Source organism: Schistocerca americana, chromosome 7, assembly GCF_021461395.2.
Source record: "Schistocerca americana isolate TAMUIC-IGC-003095 chromosome 7, iqSchAmer2.1, whole genome shotgun sequence".
NCBI lineage: Eukaryota > Metazoa > Arthropoda > Insecta > Orthoptera > Acrididae > Schistocerca > Schistocerca americana.
In genome coordinates this window covers 50,245,118-50,271,451 of record NC_060125.1, presented here as the reverse complement: position 1 = coordinate 50,271,451, position 26,334 = coordinate 50,245,118, and the positions used below count along the sequence as shown (strand labels likewise).

Genomic DNA, 26,334 nt, shown 5'->3' with positions numbered 1-26,334 from the left:
CTCGCTTGTGACAAGCTGGGGGATGTTACTGTAACCATCACGCCCCGTAAGAGCTTAAATATGGTCCAGGGTATCATATTTCACAGAGACCTTCTTTTGCAGTCCAACAATGAGCTCCGCACCAATTTAGAGTGGCGAGTTGTACATTTCATCCAGCATGTCTACTGGGATCTGAAGGATAATCAAGTTGCCACCGGTGCCTTTATCTTGGCCTTCGAAGGAGATACATTGCCCAAGAAGGTCAAGGTGATAGTCTACCGGTGTGATGTAAAGCCCTATATCCCTCCCCCGATGCGGTGCTTTAAGTGCTGGAAGTTCAACCATATGCCTCCCCGCTGTACTTCCAGCATCACATGCCGAGATTGTGGATGCCCATTACATCTCAATACTCCATGTGCCCCACCTCCCATCTGTGTCAACTGCTGTTAGCACCATTCGCCTTGCTCACCTGACTGCAGTATTCTCCAGAAAGAAAGGAAAATCGTGGTGTACAAGACCCTAGACAGATTGACCTACACTGAGGCTAAGAGAAAATTTGGCACCCTGTGCGTATGACATGATCTTACGCCGCTCCTACAACAGTTCTGGCACCATCAGCTCTGCCAACACAGGTCACCTCTCAGAGCCAGAAAACTACACCTGCCCCCTTGATGGTGGGTGGCATTTCCCTCACTGTTGCTCCTGCACCATATACTTATCTACTTCAGGAGCAACACCCCCCCCCCCCCCCCCAAACCATCGGGGACATCTGTCCCCACTTCTAAGCCAGAGAAGCGAGGGTCTTCTTCGGTTTCTTTCGCTAGGAAGGGGTCCGTTGGGCCACTCCCTTCCCAGGTTTCTTCTAGTGGAAAAGAGAACGCCTGCCAGTGGCTAGAGAGTCCAAAAGCAGCTGGTCCTAGGGCTTCACACTCATCCTCAGTCCCAGAGACTGAGCCAGTGAAGTCCTCCCAGCAAGTGAAGTCCTCCCAGCCAGTGAAATCCAAGGAGCAGTGAGAGAAATCCAAAAAGAATGCCCCGGAGACCAAGGAAGTTGCTGTGGCAACCACACCACTATTACCTACAGGGCTCTGCGGCTGAGGATAAGGTGGAGATTTTGGAGGACCTAGATCTTGCGAGACCCTCAGACACAATGGATATAGACTGCTCAGGCAGTAAATTGGTAGCAGCAGGTGACTCTCGAGGCATAAACTGCCTCATTGAATGTTACATGCCTTCCCAGTCTCACAATGTCATCTTCCAGTGGGATTGCGGTGGTTTTTTCAACCACCTGGCTGATCTACGGCAACTGTTAAGCTTTACACTTGCTATCTGCATTGCCCTCCAGGAAACCTGGTTCCCAGCAGTGCGAACCCCTGCCCTCTGCGGCTATAAGGGATATTACAGGAACCATAGCGACTGTAATCAAGCATCAGGTTGAGTTTGCGTTCATGTCCTAAACTCGGTCTGTAGTGAACATGTGCCCTTCATACCCCTCTTGAAGCCATGGCTGTCAGAATAAGGATGACAGAGGAAATAGCTGTCTGCAATGTATATCTTCCTCCAGATGGTGCAGTACCCCTGAATGTATTAGCTGAATTGAATGATCAAATCCCTAAATCTTTCCCACTTCTGGGAGATTTTAATGCCCATAACCTGTTGTGGGTTGGTACCATGCTTACTGGGCGAGGCAGAGATGTCGAAACTTTACTGTTGCAATTCGACCTCTGCCTCTTAAATACTGGGGCCACCACACAGTTCAGTGTGGCTCATCTTAGTTACTCGGCCATTGATTTATCAATTTGCGGCACAGGACTTCTCCCATCTATCCACTGGAGAGCACATGACAACCTGTGTGGTAGTGACCACTTCCCCATCTTCCTGTCACTGCCCCAGCGCCAGGCACACTGGCACCTGCCCAGACGGGCTTTGAACAAGGCGGGCTGGGGAACTTTCACCTCTGCTGTCACCGTTGAATCTCCCCCACACGGTAACATCAATGTGATGGTTGGGCAGTTGACTAGCACAATAGTTTCTGCATCAGAAAATGCGATCCCTCGCTCTTTAGGATGCCCAAGGCGTAAGGCAGCCCCTTGGTGGTAACCGGTAGTCGCTGATGCAATTAAGGAGCATCAGCGACCTCTACAGCGGCATAAGCGGCACCCTTCCCTGAAGCACCTCATAGCCTTTAAATGGCTCCGTGCCCGTGTTTGCTACCTTATCAAACAGCAGAAGAAGGAGGGTTGGGAGAGATATGTCTCCACCATTGGGTGCTACACGGCACCTTCGCAAGTCTGTGCAAAGATCAAATGTCTTTTCGGGTACCACGCCCCAACAGCTGTCCCCTGTGTTACCATAAATGGCGAGTTATGTATCAACGCAAACGCGATTGCCAAACACTTCGTTGAGCAGTTTGCTCGAGCCTCTGTGTTGTAGAATTACCTCCCAGCCTTTCAAACACGCAAAAAGTGTCTGGGAGTGAAATTCCTCTCGTTCACTACACGCTGCAGTGAATCCTATAAGGCCCCATTTACAGAGTCATAGCTCCTCAGTGCCCTTGCAAATTGCCCCGACACAGCTCCTGGGCCTGATCACATCCACAGCCAGTTGATTAAACATCTCTCATCTGACTACAAGCGCCATCTTCTCGTCATCTTCAACCAGCTCTGGTGCAATGGCGTCTTTCCATCGCAGTGGCGGGAGAGCATCATCATTCTGGTGCTCAAATCCTGTAAAGATCCACTTGATGTGGATAGCTATCAGCTCATCAGCCTCACCAGCGTTCTTTGTAAGCTGCTTGAATGTATGGTATGTCGGCAGTTGGGTTGAGTCCTGGAGTCACGTGGCTTGCTGGCTCCATGTCAGGGCGGCTTCCACCAGGGTCGCTCTACCACTGATAATCTTGTGTCCATTGCCATCCGAACAGCCTTTTCCAGGCGGCAATACTTCATTGCCTTCTTCTTTGACTTATGTAAAACATACAACACGACTTGGGGACATCATATCCTTGCCACATTGTATGAGTGGGGTCTCCGGGCCACTCCTGATTTTTATCCAAAACTTCCTGTGGCTCCGTACTTTCCATACCCAAGTTGGTTACTCCCATAGTTCCATCCTTATACAGGAGAATGGAGTCCCGCAGGGCTCTGTATTGAATGTGTGTGTGTATTTTTAGTGACCATTAATGGTCTAGCAGCAGCTGTCGGGCCTTCTGTCTCACCTTCTCTGTATGCAGACAACTTCTGCATATCGTACTGCTGCTCCTGTACTGTTGTTGCTGAGCAGCACCTCCAGGGAGCCATCCACAAGGCGCAGTCATGGGCTCTAGCCCACGGCTTCCGGTTTTCAGCTGCAAAGTTGTGTGTCGTGCACATCTGTCGGCATCGTACCGTTGATCCAGAACCCGCACTTAACCTTAATGACTATTCGTAGTGGAGACATATCAATTCCTAGGACTAGTTTTTGACGCTCGATTGACTTGGCTCCCTCGTCTTCGTCAGCTTAAGCAGAAGTGCTGGCAGCACGTCAATGCCCTCCATTGCCTGAGCAACACCAATTGGGGTGCAGATTGCTGTACGCTGCTGCAGCTCTACAGAGCCCTTGCCAATCCTGCATCGACTACAGGAGTGTGGTTTATGGTTCGGCAGTGCCTTCAGCATTGCATTTACTTGACCCTGTGCACCACTGTGGGGTGTGATTAGCGACAGGAGCTTTTAGGACGAGTCTGGTGATCAGCGTATTGGTGGATGCTGGTGTCCCTCCACTGCAGATCAGACGTGCGCAGCTGCTTGCCAGTTATGTGGTACACTTTCATAGTTCCCCTGAACATCCGAATCACTGTCTCCTTTCGCCACCCGTGGCGGTCCGTCTCTCGCATCGGCAGCCCAGATTGGGGCTAATGATTGCAGTTCGCATGCGGTCCCTTCTCTCCAAACTGGAGTCCTTCCCTTTACCACCTCTACTTGCAGTCCATTCACATACACCTCCATGGTGTATGCCTCGGCCGCAGCTTCGTTTGGAGCTTTTGCATGGCCCTAAGGACTCCGTTAACCCCGCCGCTCTCCGCTGTCCCTTCCTCTCGATTCTTGACGTGTTCCGGGTCTCTCAAGTAGTTTACACCGACGGCTCAATGGCTGATGGTCACATAGGCTTTGCATATGTTCATGGAGGAGACATTGAGCAGATCTCCTTGCCAGTTGGCTGCAGTGTTTTCACTGCAGAGCTGGCGGCCATATCTCGTGCTCTTGAGTACATCCGCTCATGCCCTTGCAAGTCATTTCTCCTGTTTATTGACGCATTGAACAGTCTTCAAGCTATTGACCAGTGCTACCCTCAGCAACCTCTGGTACATCCATTTAGGAGTCCATCTATGCCCTGGAACAGTCCCACGATTCCATGGTGTTTGTGTGGACCCCAGGACATGTTGGAATCCCCGGAAACGAACTTGCTGACAGGCTGGCCAAACAGGTGACGCGGAAACCGCTTCTGGATATAGGCATCTCTGAAGCTGACCTGCGTTCTGTCTTACACAGCAGGGTTTTCCGGCTTTGGGAGCCGGAGTGGCATAACAGCACACATAACAAACTGCATATCATTAAGGAGACTAAGAATGTGTAGAAGTCTTCTATGCACGCCTCTCGCAAGGAATCAGTTGTCCTCTGCCGGCTCTGCATTGGCCATACGTGGCTAACGCATGGTTACCTCCTCCATCGCGAGGACCCACCTCAGTGTTGCTGTGGCCTCCAAATGACAGTCGTCCACCTCTTGCTGGACTGACCACTTTTAGCCGCTCTGCGGTAAACTTTTAACTTTCCGAGCACCCTGCCTTTGGTGTTGGGCGACAATGGCTCCACAGCAGCTTTAGTTTTACGTTTTATCCGTGAGAGAGTGTTTTATACTTCAATGTAGGTTTTAGCAAATGTCCTTTCTCCCTCTGTGTACTCCACGCCAGTGCTTTTAGGGTGGAGGTTTTAATGTATTGCAGAGTGGCTGACTTTCCCTTTTTATTCTCGTGGTTGGCCAGCCACTGTAATCTGCTTTCATGTTTTACTCTATTCTGTTTCTAGCATATCTGTTGTTTTGTTGTCCTCTTTTGTCACTTTTAGTGTTTGTTGCCTCATCTTCATTCTTGTGGCTTTTCCTTTCTTTCCATTTTGTGTTATATGTTTCATCCGTTTTCTTCTCACACTTGCGTCATTGTTTTATTAGGAACAAGGGACCGATGACCTCGTAGTTTGGTCCCTTCTGTCGTCTTTTAAAGCAACCTAACAACTTATTCATCTTTGCTACTGTCAAGCAATCTCTTGTACTGAACAAGTGCTCATAGCTCTTAAGATAGTTTAGAGCCCATGTTTACTCAACTTTTTCACTTCAAATGATGGTCCCCGTCATATCCCTGAATATCGACATTCCTCCTGAGACATGCTGTAATTAGTACTCATGTCTTCTGTCTTCCTTTCCTCCCTCCCTCCCTCCCTCCCTCCCTCCCTCTTCACTCCACCCCACCTCAGTCCACATCCCATCCCTTTCTTTAATTGATGTTCATGATTTGTTATTGGAAACTATGCTGCCTGACCAACTGATAGCATCGTAATATGTGATCAGTGAAAAGACAATTCTCGTGAATCTTTCAGTACATCCTTTTTTTGAGATTGACATAAATAATTTGCTTCCAAGCACTGGGAGAGTCCTCCAAAATTTCATTGTTATGGGATGTTTGTTCTGGCAATAATTAACTTTGTTGCTATTTCCAAGCAGAGGGATCAACTTTTTGAAACTATCTGTATGGTGATGTAGGCTGAGCTCCCAAGTACACTGCAACCATTCATCCTGGTTGGCCATCGTTTGTGAGTAACTGACGAGAAACAAAATTTTGCAATTTTGTGTGATCTCCACTGTTTTCAAATAGTAGTGTTATACAAATTGGTTGTGTATCATAATGATGATTATACTAGCCTCATATGCAAAAGGATGTAATTTTGATTCTCATTAGGGGCTTTGAAATCTTTGATTCTTAAATCTCTATTGAAATGATTTTGATCATTATTTTCAGTACAGATTTAAAAATATAAGATTTCAAACCATCTAATGAGATTTGAACCCATAATCTTTTGCATATGAGGCTCATGTTATAACCTTTATGCTACACAACCAGTTTGTAAAGCTGTAGAGCATCACGCAAGATTCTGTTGTTCCCGCCAGGGTAAGTGGTTACAGGGTGTAATAACTGGGACCTACGTCACTGGACAGATGGTTTCAAAAAGTCAATTCTACCACTGGGGGGCCTTTTTCTTGTTAGCATGGAATTAAAATTTCTGTTCGATTAAAGATCCTTTTATTAGTCATACAGTCGTATCTCCTCACAATTCTACAAATTGAGGCAAGACTTTTTTGCTACATGTAAGGTGATATCTGTTCTTCAAATTGAAATCCAGTTATCCAAGTTTGTAATAAAATGCAATCTGCATAATATTGATAAATAATTAACCATATTCAACTGAGAAATGTTGGGCATACATCAAAGGCCTATGTGATAGTAGTTGTGTGCAGGAAATTGAGGGAAGTATAGTGACACAAATGAGACACATTGTAAAAACTGACTTATTACCCTGTTTTCCCAAAAGGCCTCAGATCATGTCAGTCTTATTATCTCTCTCCCTCATTATCACCAGTTGTTCAAGGAAGCCTGATGAATACATCTAATTCCCCAATTATCAGTGAGTTTCACCGGACCCATTTAAGCACTTAAACTTTTGAAACATCTCACTTGATTTTAGTAGATTTGTGAATCTTGACTGTTTTTGCCCTGTGCTTTCACTATTTTCTGGTTATCTTTTCATTGACATAGTGCTGTAAAACCATAGATGAACAAATCAGCTGCTTCAAAACTTCGGAGCACTTGTTAAAGAATAAGGACCAGAATGACAGTACATGGCTTGCTGGATCCTGTTCTAGCAGCTAGCATTTTCACTGTATACTGACACGTCAACTGGGCAGATTGTTCCTATTTACCGTGTTACCTCACATTCACATTTTTGCCTTTTACTTAAGTGTTTTTCCCTCCTACATTCTCTGTGTATGGTTCTTTACTTTCTAAAAATAAATTGTCAGATTCAGAAAGCCAACTACCTTATTAGTCCTTACAACACACAATCAACTGACCTGTAAATGAGTTTTACATAATTTCCTTTTTGTTGCATTTAGCCTCTCTTAATAGTTTTGGACATCTTAAAATTAAGTTCTGCCTTTTAATTTATCCTTGAATAAATGGGTGCAGAGTGCCCTAATTTGCTAACAGCTTGACCTGTCTATTGGAGAACTCTCATTACCATTCTCTGCTAAGTAATGAAATTATGATGATGTATTACTCCAGCTTTAATTGCTGTCAATTTGCTTTTTGTGAAAGGCACCAGACAGCTTCTTTCTTTTTTCATATGCAGCATTTATGAATTTTTCAACAGACATTCAGAGTTCAGTAGGCATGTGTACATTGTAGATGTTTGAGACTTGAAAAGGCCTCTGGTACCATATAGTTTTATTTGATTAAAGCACCTGTGCCTGGGTTTCAGGCAGGATTCCCCATTTTGTTTGGTGCTGAGGTGCTATTCCAATACAGTTGGAGAGCCCATGCAATGCTGTTTGAGTTTTGGGGTAATACAAAATGGACTGCGGCATGAATGAGAATTTGGATTGAGGAGGGAGGTGTGCTAGGGTAGTCCTCCAATTATTCAGAGCCACAGTACCAGAGTGGCATAGTGCTTAGTACATCTGCCTAGTGGGCAGGAGACCGACCCGGCTTTGGTACAAATTTTCATTCATCGCTTCAGTCTACATATTTATCTTATTATTTGCTTTCTGGTCTGTCTGTCTAATCTTCGGCATTCTTCTGTCTTATCACATTTTGAAAGCTGGTCTCTTCTTGTCTGAACTATTTATCATCTGTTCATCACTTCTGTGTAATGTTACACTCCAGACAAATTTGTTAAGAAAATAATTCTCAGTGTTTAAGTTTATTTTCGAAGTTAACAAATTCCTCCTTTTCATGAATGCTTTCCTCTGCTACTGCCAGTCTGCATTTTATGTCGTTTCTAACTCAGTCATCAATGAGTTAAAAGTATTTTGCTGCCCACACAGCAAAATGTATTGATTACTCTTAGTGTCTCAGTTTGTAATACAATTCCCACAGAATTGTTCCTTTAATTTGAGTAAATTCTGTTACCCTTTTATAACTTCTTGTTGATGATGATGATGATGATGATGATGATGATGATGATCTTGTCACATCTTATCAAGACACTATTCATTCATCTACTCTTTCCATGTTTTTTGCCATATATGAGAGAATTACAATCAAACCACAAAGTTTTTACTTCTTCCTCCTTAAATTTAATCCCTTACCAAATTTCTCCTTTGTTTCCTTTACTAGATGCTCAGTGTACAGATTGAAGAGCATCAGGTAAAGGCTACAACCCTGTTCACTCCCATTTCAACCACTGGTTCCATTTTGTCCTGGGTCTTACCACTCCATCCTAGTTTTCATACAAGTTGTAGATTACCTTTCACTCTGTGTGTGTTATCCTTGCTATCTTTAGATTTTCAAATAGTGTATTCCAGTCAACATTGCCAAAATTTTTCTTTAAATCTTCAGATGCTATAAATTGATGATTACCTTTCTTCAACCTATCTTCTAAGGTGAGTCATAGTGTCAATATTGCATTGCATGTTCATACGTTTCCCTGGAACCCAAACTGATCTTCCCTGACTTTGCTTTCTACCAGTTTTCCCATTGCTCTGTATATAATACAGGTCTGTATTCTGCAAACACGATATGTTAAATTGATGGTTCAATTGTAGTTATTGCATTCTTCTTGAAGTCTGAGGGTATTTTTCCTGACTGACTGTGATTTGCCATTGATTTGTCTTGTAACATACCTATGCCAATTACTCGATTAGAGTACAGGAGGAACGTCAAAATTTGGTTAATACAATTTTACTCATATAAAACTATAGTTAATAAGATTGAAGTGTTTTTAAACATTAACGTAACTCTCTTTTTTTTTTCTTTTTTTTTTTCATTTGAAAAGATACCTTTACATGTTCACATAACAAGACAACTACATCCTGCTCAGATATTCAGTTCATCGTTCATGAAATCTTCAGCTTAGTAGCAGCATCACTAAAGAAGAGTATCATGTAGAGTTATTGTCAGTGAATCTAAGTTCATATTCAGAAGGTTCTTCGCTTTAAGTTTGTTGTAAATCTTCATTCCCTTATACTGATGACTCTGAACATATAAATTTAAACGATGTGCAGGGAGCATAAAATTTTCCTTATTGTTGTGCAATAAGTTCTGCTATACAAAAAATGATAATACCGTAAATAATTTCAGATTTTTAAATAACTGATAGCATGACGACATTGGATGCACAGCACGTTCTAATAATTCCTTTCTGTAATTTCAGTATGCACATTGAGTTGCTTGAACTCCCCCCCCCCCCCCAAAAAAAAAAAAAAAAAAAAAAAAAAAAAAAAAAAAAAAAAAAATTGTACCGTATAACTGACTGGAAGTAACTATGGAATGCAAATTTCCTTGTGTCCATGTCAGTGGCATTTGCCAGTATTTGCGTTTCAAATACAAAACTAGAATTTGTTTACTAAGTATTCCATATGTTAGTTCCAATTTAAATTCTTGTGTAGGTTTGATCCAAAAAATTTCACAGAATCCACTACTTCTAGATTTTTTATTTTAATTCCCTGGTATGTTGACTGTTTTGTTCTGACCTGGATCACATGGGTTTTTTGGGATACTCAGGGTTAAACCAGTGAGACAAAACCATGCTCTTCAATTAATACAGATTTGTCATCTGCAAATAAAATGGATGGGGGTATTTAAGATGATTGATATGTCCTTGATGTAAAATTGAAACAAAATGAGTCCTAGGATATAACCTTGAGGGATACCTTGTGTCTTGCCATTCAGATCTTGTTTCTTGTTTCACCTATGATTTCTTCCTTGCTGCTGCCTCAAAGAGAATTTGCCCCTATGTGTAGGAATACAGCTTTGTAATTCCTGTTGGATTCGTCATTTGACATTTCTTCTGACCATAATATGTTACTGAGATATTTACTCAGTTATTGGGACTTGATTCCTGGATATATGTAAATTTTTGCATTTGGTTCTTCATTGTTTTTCAGCTACTGTTGCCGATAATGAACACTCGTCTTTGACAGTATTTTCTTCACTACTGCACTGATTATTTATTCTCTTGTTTTATGCCAGTTTTGTCCATTTATATCTGTTCATTGATTTACAGTCTTCAGTTTGCTCCAAAACTGCTACTCATTCTCTTGAGGAATGAGACATTGCATCACTCCACTGATTTTTGCGTCCTTGTCCGTTATTAATGTTTTACTCATTTTCTTGTTTATTGCCTGCAACAATTGGTATTTTCACACAACTACAGTTTGCTTGATGCTTAATAATTGTATCTCACTTTTCAAGATGGCTATTTCTCTTAATAGCACTTTTATAATTTAGTCTTTCGGCTTCACTTCTGATGCGATACAAGTATTTTCTTGTTCTAAGCAGTCAGAAAATGACCACTAAAATCTTCGCTAATGAATTTTAAACATACTTTGGTGCATTGTTCATGTGACCAGAAGTTGCATTTAACACACAGAATTCCCTTAACTAGACATTTTTGGTACTTCTTACATGATGCACTGTTTATTTTATTCTTTTTCAGGAGTGATGCGACTCTGCCCTCTACACCCGGCACCATCTTGTTGTGCACCAGATGAAACAGTTTTGCAGTGGCTGGCTTTCCCATCTAACTAAATAAATGTGATGGTATATCATCTGCTCCAGACACCATGTCTCAACTTAGGTGTTTCAGCAGTCTGTCAAATTCTTCATACAGTATCATACCTCCCATTTTGTGATCTACTTTCCTTTGTTTTCGTATAATATTGACTTGAAGTTCATTTACTTTGTATAGCCCTTTGGGCTTTCCCTTGTTTACTTAGTACTGTGTTCGCATCTGAGCTCTTGATACCCATACAGTTGTTTCTCTCTTATCCAAAGGCCTCAGATTGTCATACAAGTGGCATCTATCTTTCCCATTGTCATGCATGCTTCTACAGTGTAGCATTTGTCCTCCAGCCAAAGTGGGTAACATTTCAAAACAAATTTTGTGTATTTTAATTGCTTAAACTTTTTAAGGTGACAAATTTTGCACTCTCTGTCTGTATAATTTTTAGACATCTGTTTTTTGTCTGCTTCATTGGCCGCATTTTTCTATTCTCACATCTTTTCAGTTAAATCCAGTGTCTCAGTTGTTATCGAAGAATGTCTACTAGACTTCATCTTTTTGCCTTGTTCACCCTTGCTCTCTTTTCTATTTCATCCTTCGAAACTACCCATTCATCTTCTATTGTATTCTTTTTCCCTGTTTAATTCAAATGTTGCCCAATGTTTCAAAGGAAACTAACAGCAACTCCTGGGTCTTCCAGTTTATCCAGGCCTAATCTTGATTTCCTACATTTCTGCAGTTTCTTCAGTTTTAATCTGTAGTTCATAACCAAAAAATTAAGATCAGTTGATTATTGGCCCTTGGAAATACTTTACAGTTTAAAATTTGGTTTTGAAACCTATGTCTTACCATTTATAATCTATCTGAAACATTCTGGTGTCTCTTAGACTCTTCCATGTATACAGTCCCAGAGTTGCACCAGACAGTTTCTCCTTTCATTCCCTTCCCCCAAATATTTTCTCCCATTTTTCTTTCCATTCCCACTTTTCAGTTTCAGTTCCCCAAAACAAATTTCCAAATCCCTTAAATTTTTTTATCCTCACCTGTAGATAAAGTTGGCATATAAGCTTTAAATACCATGTTCAGTGTTGATTTCATACCTATCTAGGTGATAACAATGTGTTGAACATGCTGTTCATAATAATTTCTCCACATTTCTATTTTCTTTTTATTAGACCTACTTCTGTATTAATGCCGTTTGATTTTGTATTTATAACACTTGTGTTGTACAAAGAAAGACCAGAGATCTTCTTTTCCTGCCGCCACACTTCAGTAATTGTATCCATTGCCACTTTTAAATTCTCTAACTTACCTAACTTACTAAGGGATCCAACATTCCACTCTGCAACACTGTCACTAGTTTTGTTTTTCTGATGACATCATCTTCCTGACTAGTTGCTGCCCTGGGGTATGCAATTATTATTAAGCCATATAGTAGGACTTCACATCCTGGGTTATATAATAGTAAATAATATTGTGTATATTATATAATAATAAATAATGTGTTTAGATTCCCCTTGCTTTCAGTCATTTACAGTACCAGTGCAGCAAGGCCATGTTGGCTAACATTTCAAGGCCAGATCAATTATTCATCCAGATTTTTGCCCCTGCAACTACATAAAAAGGCTGCACCCTTAATAAGGAACAGCAGTAGTTTATTGCATAAAATTCCCAAAAGTGATGAAAAACGAAGTTAACATCTGATGCGGAATATGTTAGCAAATTCTGGGTATCGTAGCTTGTGGTCTAGTGGTTGGCATCACTGCCTCTGAATTACAGGGCCCCATGTTCGATTCCCAGTAGGGTCAGAGATTTTCTACACTCGTGGACTGCGTGACTGTTTCCCAATCATTTTATCTCGTCTTCATTGTCGCCAAAGTGATATTGTATCGAAAGGCATGCACCAGGTGGCCGAACAACGCCAGATGGGGTCTCTCCGACAGAGCCATACTGTCATTTCAGTTTTCATTGTACATTTCTCCAGTTGTACCCCATATTGTTGCAGATGTGAAATGTGTACATATGTATTCCTGGTTACAGGTTTAAAAAATTTATTTAATATTTTTGTGTCCTGTTGTAAAATTTCCCACCACTAAACTTAATTATCTGTCTGGGATTAGGTTGTCAACATTGTCATTTTTATGTTAAGATCTTTCTGTAAGTGCAGTTTAGTAAGTTATGCTGACCTTTCCTAAGGGAGAAATCTCCAGCAATACATTACATTGGGCTCACTTAAATATGTTCTGGGTAGTGTCATCACTGCTTTTTCAACAATGTTATGAAAAGGAGAGTGTGCTGCTCACCCTATGGAGGAGATGTTGAGTTGCAGACAGGCACAACAAAAAGACTGCTATACATTTTAGCTTTTGGCTGAGAGGCTTTCTTGTGAAGTAGAAAGCACACTCACATGAGCACTGTCCCTGCTGCTGCAGCCGCAGCCTGTCTGCGACTCATTGTGTCCTCTATGTAGTGGGTAGCAATCTATACTTTTCGTAACATTGTTTTTACTTCATCCTGGACTTTCCATTGTTTGATTTTGTCTAACAGCTATATTTCAGTTATTCAAAGAGAAATCTGAAAATTTTCATTTTAATTTGTAACTTGCACTTTTTACTGACCACATACGTCATTGAAATTTCTGTGGCTACACTGAATGTAATTTCTGTTCCCCATATTGGATGAATTACTCGTCAAAATGTCATCATAAACTAAACCATGAATCATCTTCTAATATTCACACTGAGTTCTGATTACTGTTACTTGTGTGACAATACTTCTTTCCTGAGTATTCTGTTTTACCTAAATACTCTGTATAAACACATCAACAGATGAATATTGTATGATGTTTATATATTAAATGATATACTGTCACAGCTGATCATTTTCTTACTCTTGATTTGTCAGGATTGACTCTATCAATTTGCACCCTAATAACATTGACTGTCCTTCTGTATTGAGTCATACACTAAACTTAGTTGTTGCTCTTTCCAGTGTGCACACTGGTTTGATGCAGCGCTCCATGCTAGTCCATCCTGTAGATGTCTCTTGATCTCTCAATCTGCATCCATTCGAACCTGCTTACTGCATTCAAACTATAATCTCCCTCCATAATCTTCATCCTGCTCTCAATCACTTCTTTCCTTAGTCAAATTGACAATTCCTTGATGCTTAAGAATGTGTTCTGTCGACTGATCCCTTCTTTTAATCAACTTGTGCCATAAATTTCTCTTTTCACCAGTTTGATCCAGTACCTTCTCATTAGATAATCAGTTTACTCACTTAATTGTCAGTATCCTTGTGTAGCACATTTCAGAAGCTTCTATTCTCTTCTTGTCTGAACTGCTTATCAACAACATTTCACATCCCTAAAAGGCTACATTCAAGACAAATACCTTCAGGAATAACTTCCCAACACTTAAATTTATGTTATATGATAGTAGATTCCTCTTTTTCAGAAATGTTTTTCGTACTATCCAGTCTACAGTTTATATCCTCTCCACTTCGTCCATCATTCGTTATTTTGCTGCCCAAATAGCTGAACTTGTCACAACCTTTGGTGTGTCATTTCCTCATAAGAATCCTTCAGTGTCTCTCTATTTGACCCAACTACATTCCTTTTTCCATGTTTTACGTTTTTTATTTTCATCTTATAGTCACCTTTCAAGGCACTATCAATTCCATTCAGTGGCCCTTCAAAGCCATCTTCTGTCGCAGACAGAATTAAAATGTCTCCAGCATACCTCAAAGTATAAGACTAAATATAATGTGTCCGTTAATCACTCTAAATGAGTTTGTTCATAGAGAATTAATACACTTCAAGTTGGTGCTGTGTCTAATGTCCCCCATCACCCAGTCTCCACCTCACACCTGTCTGCACTGTCACACCATAAGAGTAGAAAGCTATGGAAAAAATGTTTATTTGTATCTGAATGTAAATCGGCAAATGCCAGTAACAAACATCATCTTGAAATTTTAAAAACTATGTTTGATTGATGAGAGAAGGTGGTGATTTGTGGTTGCAAGAATGGTTTCTGTCTGGGGAATTCAGAAACACTTTTCATTCTTCTGTTTACATGATTGTGTAAAAACTAGCCAAAATCAGATTTCCTAGAGGAGAAGAAAGAGGTGGTGGTGGTGGTGGTGGTGGTGGTGGTGCTGGGGAAAGTGGCTTCTAAGTTGGATTTTATATACTGTCTCAGGTTCTTAACAGGCAGTCATACATGATATCATAAGGAAATTCAGTTTCACATCTACTATAAGCGGTCCCAGTAACTGATTCCTTTCATTTAAAATTACGTTAAAGCCAGAAGTAAATAAATAGATTAGTAGTGTAAATTTTCAGTTTTTACTGTCATGTGAAAAAGTAGAATAGTACAGCTTATAAATGCGAGTACCACTGCCCTTACGCAAAGAAAAGGTCCCTAGCAATGGATTCATTACACTGAACAGATCTCAGAGGCAATACCTGTAAGTATTCAGATATTTTGCTCCAAGCATATAATACAAAAGTCGATGCTTTAACTTACCCTTACCAGGTGTTCTCTCTGTTGTAGTTTGTAGTTGAATTCCCTGTCTTGCACACCACGTAAAAATTGTTCAATTGAGAAATCAGAATTTCCGATATGTTCACTGTTATTTATCCATTGCTCTCTGCATAACCTCCACCAACTATGAATATAATAACAGTTGCAATGAGCCACTGTTACTTGATTCCTACTCCCTTTAGCACCAGAAATGATGCAAGTGTTTGCAGAGTATATCTCCAGTATTACATTGTTTGCATTCTGCTGAGCCTACACACATTAGTGTCTTTGCTTTAATTTCCAGGCATATTTTGTTTTTTAATGATGGCTTAGTCTGATGTCCTATGTTCCTTTTGATTGATACAACAATTTTCTTGCAAGCTGACTGTGGAGGGTCTCCCCATCATCGTTGCCCACCTGTCTACCTGCGTTCTCTCCGTCTTCTCTGTACGTACTTTCCTGTAACTCTGTGAGCTTCTACCAAAACATTTTTGGCTTCTCATGAAAATAGCTACTGCTACAGCATATCTACATTTGTTGTCATTATACCCAATGCTAGATCTGTAATGTTAGAAGTGGTTATGTAATATATTTGTACCTAACTGCATTGGTTAAAGCTCTAATAAAACTGCACAGTAATCCCAAAAATGTGATTTTTTTTTTTCCTTGAGCAATGTTGTATCAAAGATATAACAAAATAATCAAAATTTGAATTTTTCTTAAGATACATAGTTTTACAATTTCCCATTTGAAATTCTTTCATACTTTCTTTTTAAGACTGTCACAATATTTTCTTTGGTTACATAGTTGGCACATAATTGAAACAGTTGGCTTTATCAACTACAGAATGGTGTAAAGTTTCTTTCGTCAACCTCCTCTATATTTTTTACATAATCAAAAACTCAGTTATAACAGGTGTTTAGTCATGAAAATTAAGCTTCATTGCTCTGAACCTAACCTATTGGTAAAGATTCTTTCCTGTTCTTATACCACTTAACCTCAAGCTCTATAAGGCAGTTACAGTAAAAAGATACATATGAGTTTACCACTTGTTCATAATTAATGTGACTAGGTAATATAATTCATTCAGCATACTGGTATACAGTCTAAAAATTTAAACTGATGTCAGTATTCATTTAGTGAGCCAACTAGTTTTTACGTGCCACAGCCATCAGCTCATAGTGAAGGTGGCTTTTCATTTCTTTTCTCAGGATGTACTCAGCATTACTTCTTTGATCATTATTAGCAGAACCACATTTATTTTTGAAATATGAAACACATTTTTATCTACATAGTTAATGGTGTAAATGCAAAAGTATTACAGTAACATCTTGAACTTCTCATTTGGAAGTTTCTTTTCTTAGTGTCACTTCCTGATAGTGTTTATTAAGTAGTGGATCTGTAGTGTCAAGCTCACTTAGTACTGAACAAGAGATCTTGTTTACAATATGAAAAAAAATATATATATATAAAATTGAGTCTCTTGTACAACCCACCTTTACCAAAAGAAATTCTGAGGGTTTTTTGAAAAATTTTCTCTGTGATCTGTTTCTTCTACAAGGAATAATTAAATTTTCTATGTTTAAACAATGAACTGAATTTTCGATTCTGCAGAATTATATTGTGTATAGCAAGTGTATGTGTAATATAGACCATGTCAAAAACTCCCAGTATAACTTATTTCCTAAGTATCAACCATTTTGATTACACCGACATCATTGCTTATGAAGAAATATGTACAAAATTAATTTAATAGGTATTCTTTAACACTGTATAATTCCTTTTGCACCAGCTAATTTTTTAGTTTCTTTGGGACTTGAACATTGTGATTACTATCATGTAGATTTTTGGCCAGGCTTCTTAGTAACATGGCACTCGCATCCCAAGGTCCATTTTCAGTGACTGTCAATCACTGGGATGTGCTTCAGATTTGTTTTTCCTGTGGAAAATCCGAGATGGGATAACAGTAGAATAGATTGCTACTCTCCAGCTAGAGGTGGTGTTGAGCAGCAAATGAGCAAATTGAAAGAAGACTGTTAAATATTATAATCGGAGTCCTCCATCAAATATGGAAGTGCGTGCACGCACGCACACACACACACACACACACACACACACACACACACACACACACACACTGTTACCTACAGGCGCTACAGCCTGACTGCAGTGAGCAGTGATAGTGGCCAGGGGTTGGTTGTGGGGGTTCAGGAATGGTGTAGGCATGCAGTCAGGCCTCAGTGTCCAGAGACAACAGTAGTCGCACGTGTGTGTGTGTGTGTGTGTGTGTGTGTGTGTGTGTGTGTGTGTGTTTCTACATATGGAGGAGGACTTCATCTGATAGTTTAGGAGATCCTAATACTCTACTTTTAAATATGACTCCTCTGTTTGGTGCATAGCAGTCTGTCCTAATTCATATTGTAGTTTTGTGGTTTAATGTTTGCATTATGAATGATTGGGAGGGAATCAGCTCTATATAACATACTCCTCAAAGTGCACTCAGCGTATCCTCACCCAACAGACAAACCACCATTAACAACTGTGATATGTGCATGAGAGACAGGAGAGATGTGGCGAATAATCCAGGTCATTTGCATAGAGTCTTACGATTAGGCACAAGCTGTAGGCCACCATCTCTCCTCCCCTTGCTGATCAAATACTGATGATGAAAATTCTGTCCACTGCAGGATTCAAACCAGTCTAAGTCCAGTTTCAGAGCAGTTGCCCCTGTAGACAACCATTCTTCAAGGGTGCATTGATGTCTTCGCTATGAAGAGAATTCAAACATAGTATTAGATAACTTGTTGACTCAAATATCTCAATTGCTAACTATTCATTCTTTCCACTACAGTGTGTGTCCTCTTTTTACTTCCCCTCATTATTAAATAAGATTGTTGCCTTCATGCATATTTTTGTAATTGACACTATATTTGTAAAAGTGCTTTGCAATGGTGGGAAACAGCTTTGTCTGGTGATGGAAATTCCTTGATGTTATAGTGACTAATTTTATTCATTAAAGCTCATCATGGAATGTAATCTGCAGTACTTGTGACATAAGTGTAATCTGGATAATATGGTTTAATATATGGTACTAGTGGATCCTCAATGTACCATCTACATCTCGCCAACATTAGTGCTTTGCTTCACTAAAAGCATCATTTTCCTGCAATGTCAGTACTGTAACACATAGTATTTAATTGTGCTTTAATAACTGTCATTTCCTATTAAGTATTGCTACACTGTGCAAAAGGATTGAAGGTTCATTTTTGTGAAACCCCGTAATAATCTTCCGTTGCAACACACAAGTTGAATTTTGGCTCAAAGGTGCCAACAATCTTACTCTGTAATGTTGCAGAAATGGGGTGCCCTGTGGCATCAGCCTCTGGGCTCAGTGATGCTTTAAACAGCATGGTGTTAACACATGCGGAGAAAATGCCAGAGCTCAGAAGTTCACATGAGGTGTAAGGTGGGTTAATGATGTCGTATTGACACCAAATTGCACCTCATTTCTGCCCAATGCTACTGTGGATGTGTCACGCGAAGGGAAAGTCATCACAGCCCCTCTTACCCCCATTTCACCCCTTCTTTTGATGTCTCTGTGATGGTTCGCCTGGAATTGAAATGAAAAGGCCTCGGGGTGTCATAAAGGGCATCGCTTTTACCTCCCATTCCGTGGGACATTCATTCCCACACATTTTGCTCTCAAAAATAACAGTTCACTATGCAATGAGCAACAGGCAGATGTTCTTGATATCATTTGACACTGCTGACACCCTCGGTCATTTAAACCTTTCTTTGAGGATATTGTGGGGTTGCATCCCCATATAATGTGTATAATGTGATTGTAGCACTTGGGACTGCAGCACTACAATTTTTTGCTCTCATGTGTAGGTTGGAATCACTAGGGACTGTTTAAACCATTCAACAAAATTTCGAACGTGATCTGAAGCAGTAAAGGGCACTTTTGCTTTTTCAACCCATCTTTCTGTCCTCCTGTAGCATGATCGCATGGGTGTGCAACATTAACATGTGCATCAATAAAATGACAGGGGGTCCACCTAAGACCACTCAATTTGGCATCACCCCTGGTACCACCCACAGAACTTCCTTGAGCACATTACAAATGTAGCTGTCAGAAACCTTGACACCAATTCAGCCTGGTGGCAGCTGTATTGCGTGAGGGTTAAGCAACCCCTTGAGCACTCTTGAGTGCAGTTTGCCTACTTACGGCACTAGAACAGTCGGCAGGCTGAAATGTTGTCAGTTTTTGACAGCTACATTTTTAACGCACTCAATAAAGTTGCATGGGTGGCTCCGGAACAAACTGGCAGTTCTTAAAGGAACCCTTTGTCCTTTTATTGATATGCATGTAATTATTGTACACCCGTGTGATCACACTACAGGAGGGCAAAAAATGGATGGCTGAAAAAGCACAAGTAACCTTTACTACTTTGGATCACTTTCAAATTTTGACAAATGGTTTTGAAAGTCCCTAGTGGTTGCAGCGTGTACTTGAGATTGAAAATTGTGGATGTGATCATGTTCAATGGGTATGCAGCCCCACAATTGTCTTAGAGAAAGGTCTAATCATCTGAGGGTGTAAGTAGTGTGAGAGGATGTCAAGGACATATCCCTGTTGCTCATTGCACTGCAAACTGTCGTTTTTGACTGTGAAATTTGTGGGAATCAATGCTCCAGGGCAAGGGATGGTTTCATTGGCACCTATTATGCCACATCCTGAGGCCTTTTCAGGTCACGTCTGAGCAGTGAGCAGTGATATGTCTGAAATGTTTTCCTCAGCCGCCCATAACAAAACCATAAGATTTCAATGGTGGTTTCATGATTCTCGCCTCCAACACTGAGATAGCAAGAGAATGGCTGAATTGTGCATAAAAGGAGTTGTGGTGACCCTCTCATCTTGTGACACATGATCCATGGCATTGGGCAGAATTGTGGTGCCAATGTGACAACAACAACCAATCTTATAGCTCACATGAACTTATGATCTGTGGCCTTTTTTCTCCCCTCGTGTCTACACCTTGCTGTTTGAAGCATCACTGAGCCCAAGGGTGACATCACAAGATGCCATGATTTTGCCACCATCACAGAGGAAGGTTGCAGGACCTTTGGAGGAAATTTTGCACTTGCATAACGCAGTGGGAAGCAGTTATGGGGTTTCGCAAAAATTATTCTTTATTTGTTTTGTAAATAAAAAACATCTTCTCTTGCTGCACTGTATTTTATTCTCTGAGATGTTTTTCGCCTTTTTTCACTTTAAGGCATCATCAGTAAGACATATAATGATACAGTTATGATACACTTTTGTTCTGATATGTATTATTCATAGATTATGATACAATTCACTTCTTTAATTCTGTGCGTAGTGTATCTGTGGGTAGCTGTGTGATAAGACATGTCTGTTGACTTTTTTCTCTTCGGTTCTTGTACCTCCAACGTACCAGTGTAGCAGGCCCCTAATAATTTTTCTTACCTCAGTACCATATTCTTTTTGGGCTCTGATGGACACCAACTATGTCTGCTTGGCTGCCGACTGTGTTTTGCCCACCTCCTGCTGCCACTGCATTCAGTGCTGCTCCTTTTCCTGCATGTGGATACCTTCTACAAAAATTATGAGCTCCCTAGAGACATTATTGCCTATTTTTGTTGGCAGTGTTATGCATACATAATGATTGAGGAAAAACAGGCATCCTTTGGTCTTGCACTAAAATTTGATTTAGACCTGATGGAGTCCAAATATGTGCCTGGCATCTCCAGTCTTCCTCCTCATATCAGAATTGTCATACGTTTAGTGCAAACACTGACATTCCAGGGGATAATTCTCAAGGTGTTTTTCATTGACCTACATCATTCACAAATCCATCACAGATGGGAACAGATATGAAGGAATTGCAAAATTATTTTTATCTATTTGGTAAACAGCTCTCCACCACATGAAGTAACTGTAAATCCCATTCTGTTGCACCAAGATATCTGAGGATGTCTTGTTGTGCAGAATGTTCAAAGTTGGTAAATAAAAATGAGTGATACTGAAGCTTACCAAAACATCACATGGAGACATCTTTATTGCTGTTGTATATGCACTGTTTGTGTTGTGTCTCCAACAAATGAGTACATCTACATGTTTCTGACTAAGTTGTTGAGATGTGCTACCTTATAAAATGGCTAACGCAGTTCGTGGGGTGCGTGGTCCCAGTTGCAGGTTGCCCATCTCTCAGCTTTCATTGGCAATAAAAATTTTGTTTCCATTATTTGTTATAATTATAGCCCAAATCTAAACATTTTAAATGCTGTCATGATCCAAGCACTATGAGCTTACGTAAAAGTTCATCACAGTAAGACTAGTATTACAGTGAGGAACTGTGTATGGCTTGAGGCAGCATAACGGTGCGCCACTTACCAGGACTATATTTGTGTAGTATTCAATAATGTGAGCACTTAGCAACTAGCAACAGACTTTAAATATGACTTCATACCTTTATTGAACTTTCTCTCTCTCTCTCTCTCTCTCTCTCTCTCTCTCTCTCTCTCTCTCACACACGCACACGCACACACACACACACACACACACACACACGCACACACACACACACACACACACAATGGACTCACAATAACGAAAGAAAAAAAGTTTATCACTTACTACATTTTCGCTGTTCTTGCAAAGAAAACTTCACCATCTGGCATGACATTTTCATTTAGTACATTATTATTAAATCTTTTGTAGCACATTTTGCAGACAGCGTCTACACATACCACCAAATGTACTTGCGAAATTCTATCATTGTATGACACACAGTTCTAGAGATATGCCATAAACATTGAAATGTGTGAAAAACCAACTTTTGTTTAAAAGGGGTGCAAATTACCCAAACTATACTTATCCAGTGTTCGGTGATGAAAACACTGGCTGACTTCCAATGAACATCAAACATAATTTCATACCTTTTCTGAACTTTTCCTCACTTGCAAAGAGGATGGGACACTCAATAGTGTTAAAAGAGAAGATTTCTGTAGTCTTGTGGCATGGTGTAATTGTTAAGATAAGGCCTTTGCATGCTGAGGATTGTGGTTTGAATCTCATCAAGTACCCTATTTTTATTTTTAAATCTATATCAAAATGACTTTAATCATTATTTTTATTCATTTTCTTGGTTTTAAAGTAACTTTTCATCTCTCTTCCTTTGTCACATTTTAATCATCATATGGATTTTAACATTTGTTCTAATTTTTCTTTATATCGTTCTTTTTCCACTGGGAACTTTTATGAATATGAACTTAACTATATTTAAATATTTGAAAATGAAGATCTATCAGTTTAAAAACAAAAGAAGAAATAGTCTATTTATAGTGACAGTGCAATGGTGTAAAAAATGTATTTTTCATTACAAGATGTACAATTTTTTTTGTGGATGGTAATCATCATACAAACATTTAAAACATAGCCTAAATTCCTATTGCACTATAGACAAAATAACACAGATCACGATTAAAGAGGAAGAAGGGATTGTAAGTAAAACGAAAATCAAGAAAAATGAGTAATAGAAATAATGACTGCAGTAACATGAAAAAAAAAATGGGATGATGAAATAAATTAAATTGAAATTAATATATAAAATTGATTAAGACCATGTGACCAAAGATTTCAAGTGGAAAAGGAATGGCAGGAAGAAAAATAAGAGCAAATGAAGAAGCTGAAATGATGTGACAAAGGAATAGAAATATAAAATTACATTTAAAGCAGTCAATAATGATCAAACTAATTTCATTAAAAATTAAAAAATAATAATATTAATTGAAGTACCTGACCAGACTTGAACATAGGCTTTCTCCAAATCAATGTCTTACCCTGTCGATTACACCATGCACCCAGTCAACATGATTGTAGTATATTAATGGTATTGAGTGTCATGCAAAAATCTGAATTTTTCTTGTCAGTAACACAATTGAGGGCCTACCATGGTGAATGGCTGGAGGGTGTAATAGCTGGGATATTAACCTACGTCACAGTATAGGCGGTTTCAAAAAGTCAATCCCATTGCTGTGGCTCTCTCCTTGTTAGATGTGTAATGTCAAAAATTTAAGACATTATCTCATTTGCAAAGTAATCAGATGTCTGAAGCTGTTCTGTACTTTGGAGTTTGATTCTTTAAAGAATCTGGAGTTTACTAGTGCATACTTAATAAATCAAAATACCTAATCATAGAAGAACACTACGTTATTTTCAGAGATTCTGCAAATAATATGGATTTCTCCATCAGATGTAATGAAATACTTTATCATTTTTGAGAACAAGTTTTTATCAATATATCTAAGAATTACTTGGAAACGAGTAGATATATGGAATTGTTAGTGCAGAGATTAATGTACATATGAGAGTGTGTAATTGTGATAAACAGACCATGAACATTGCCCTGTTTATGTACATAGGAGAAAAGTGCTCCTTGCGCGCGCGCCCACACACACACACACACACACACACACACACACACACAAACACACACACACACACACACACACACACACACACACACACACAGTGAGAGAGAGAGAGAGAGAGAGAGAGAGAGAGAGAGAGAGAGAGAGACTAAAATAAAAGTATAGCAAGTTATCTTCCTTACCTACATGGCTGACTTCTACTCTGTGCTTATTCTTTTTCTTAGAAAGAATACTTTGTCCTCAGATACATAATACCGTTCATTCCAAATTTTCCACCAATTTAAATTTGGGTTATTCCATTTCGTATGTATGGATGCAGATATTACAGCACTGATTTACTGTACTGTTACACACATTTTAAAAAAGGCTATTCTAATGTTATTCTTATTTCTAAATCTCTCTTTGTCCAAATTTACAGTTATGTGCAGTGACAGAACTATGAGATCTAAGTGAGAAACAGTCATGTCAGAACCTGATAAGAAAGTAATTTGTAAATTTATAGTTGTACAAGATCAGACAACCATTCAAAAAATAGTATACAAGCATATAAAATTAAGATCATTGTTGTAACTCAGCGTTCACACACATCCTCCATGAAGAATGCATGCACTCTGTGATGGAGAACACGGGTTTAATATTTTACCTTGAATAAACACCAGGCTTTTATTTGCCTATTGGTCACTCAAATCTTATCCAGTTATACCTTTTCTTATTGTTTGCTTAGAATTTTACATATTAAGACAAAAACCATTAATAAATATAAAACAAATTCTCTTCTGAACTGCAAGTAGTTATAAAAGAAAGTTGAATACATCTTTGCGTTAAATTTTTCTAAGAATGTACTAAAAAATTACACAGTTATTTGTATAGTCAGCTTGCTAAATATTCATTTTCTATTACATATTAAGAATTACTGTCAAGTGAATTAGCATAGTGTGAACTATCGCATTAATTTAAGAGTATAAAATATAGAAAACAGTGAGAATAGGAGTAGAGGTATTAGTTTTGACTCATTTAACAGAGAAACTAGTTTGGATGCTGACAGTATGAGGTGCTTGGCACATTACCTGCTAAATTCTAAAATCTTTTCACTGATTGGATGCCTTACTTGTGTTCTTCCCACATTTGTAACAAGCATTGAGTTGTACACTCACTTAAACAGTCAGTCTGCATGTTATTCTTGCCGGATTTAAAGGTACCTGTCATTCAAATTTTTGTCTGCTGGCATTCATTCCTGCAAATTTCTTTTCCTCTTATGAAGCATTGTATATTTCACTTGCCCTTTTTTTTCATTATGAATGTCAGAGAAATAATTAAATCTTCCTGATACCACTGTTATGGAGCTGTAAAAAGATTTTATTGCAATTGTTCCATTTGCATCGTAATTTTGTGGTAACTTTGATGGAAGAAGTGATAATGCAGCTTTTGTAGAATGGTGTAAGACAGGAAGAAAACCACCTTTGGAAAGAGGGCTAGACGTTACACCCCATAGATTGCTTTTCTGTTTATGGGAATATGTGGATGACTTAGCACTGCAATTACTTAATCACTTTTGTTCCAGTAATACTAATGGGAAAGCATGATTTCATGCAGTTTGACAGCATGTGGTATAGATAGTCATGAGTGGCTTTTTTTACAAAAACAAATGCATTGTGTCCTACTAAATTAAATTTTAACACTTCATGTTACAGTGGTATTGATATGATTTTTCTTTTTCATCCTTTCAAGACGAGTACAATCTAAATCCTGGTTTAGAATGGGAAGACGAATTCACAGGTAGGTCCCATAGGACATGAAACAGATTCAAAGCATGTGCACGACATTATGCTGCACGTGGAAGTATCACAGGCAAGACATAAGCTCAGCTGAGCAAAGCTGTATTGCTTAGATTGCTTATGAAGTCTCCTAAGTTAACTGCTGAAAGTGGTTGATCTCTGCAAGGAAAAGGCATCCTGTGGCATTACAACATCTATTTGTAGGTACAAATCAGTTTTTCTTCAGTTTTTTGTGTCTTGTAACTCTTTGTTTGTCGTGTTCCTTTCTTAAGTAACACAAATTTAAAGTATGCATCTGTCAAATGGCAATTTGGTTTTTGAGAGGGAAGGATTAAGTTAACTGAGAGAGAAGCAGTTGTGGAACAGATGTCGACCACAACATTATAAAATATTAGTAACCCATTGACAAAAATCTGTACATAGAAAAAAAACATTCTGTTCAACCTTGTGAGGACAATATGTTCAATTTTGTGGGCTGCTTATAGCTGTTTATTTCCTGGTAGCCACATCAGTAGACATCTAACTGATACAAGGAGGTTATATCATAATTACATGCTCAACATTGAACAGAGATGAAAGACAATGTAATGTATCAAATGGGGAATGAATGTACAGATGTCCAAATATTGAGGGGTTTCTTGTTAATATTTCTCTACAGTGATGTAATGGTGTCACCATATTTCGGGTGATGTCGCTAAGCTCTGTTACAACCACACGGCTAACACAAAACTTCTATATGGAAAGGTCAACTCTTGTGGCTTCTTAAAGATCCTCCACTTGCGCCCCCCCCCC

General features: G+C 39.3%; 1 protein-coding gene across 1 annotated transcript in view; it reads left to right on the top strand.

Moving 5' to 3' along the window:
* Window positions 1–26,334, top strand: part of LOC124622490 (cytoplasmic dynein 1 intermediate chain-like) — a 198,877-nt gene that overhangs the window by 116,662 nt on the left and 55,881 nt on the right. The window contains 1 exon segment of the mRNA XM_047148204.1: window positions 25,496–25,543. Within this exon segment, the coding sequence (XP_047004160.1) occupies window positions 25,496–25,543 (48 nt within the window).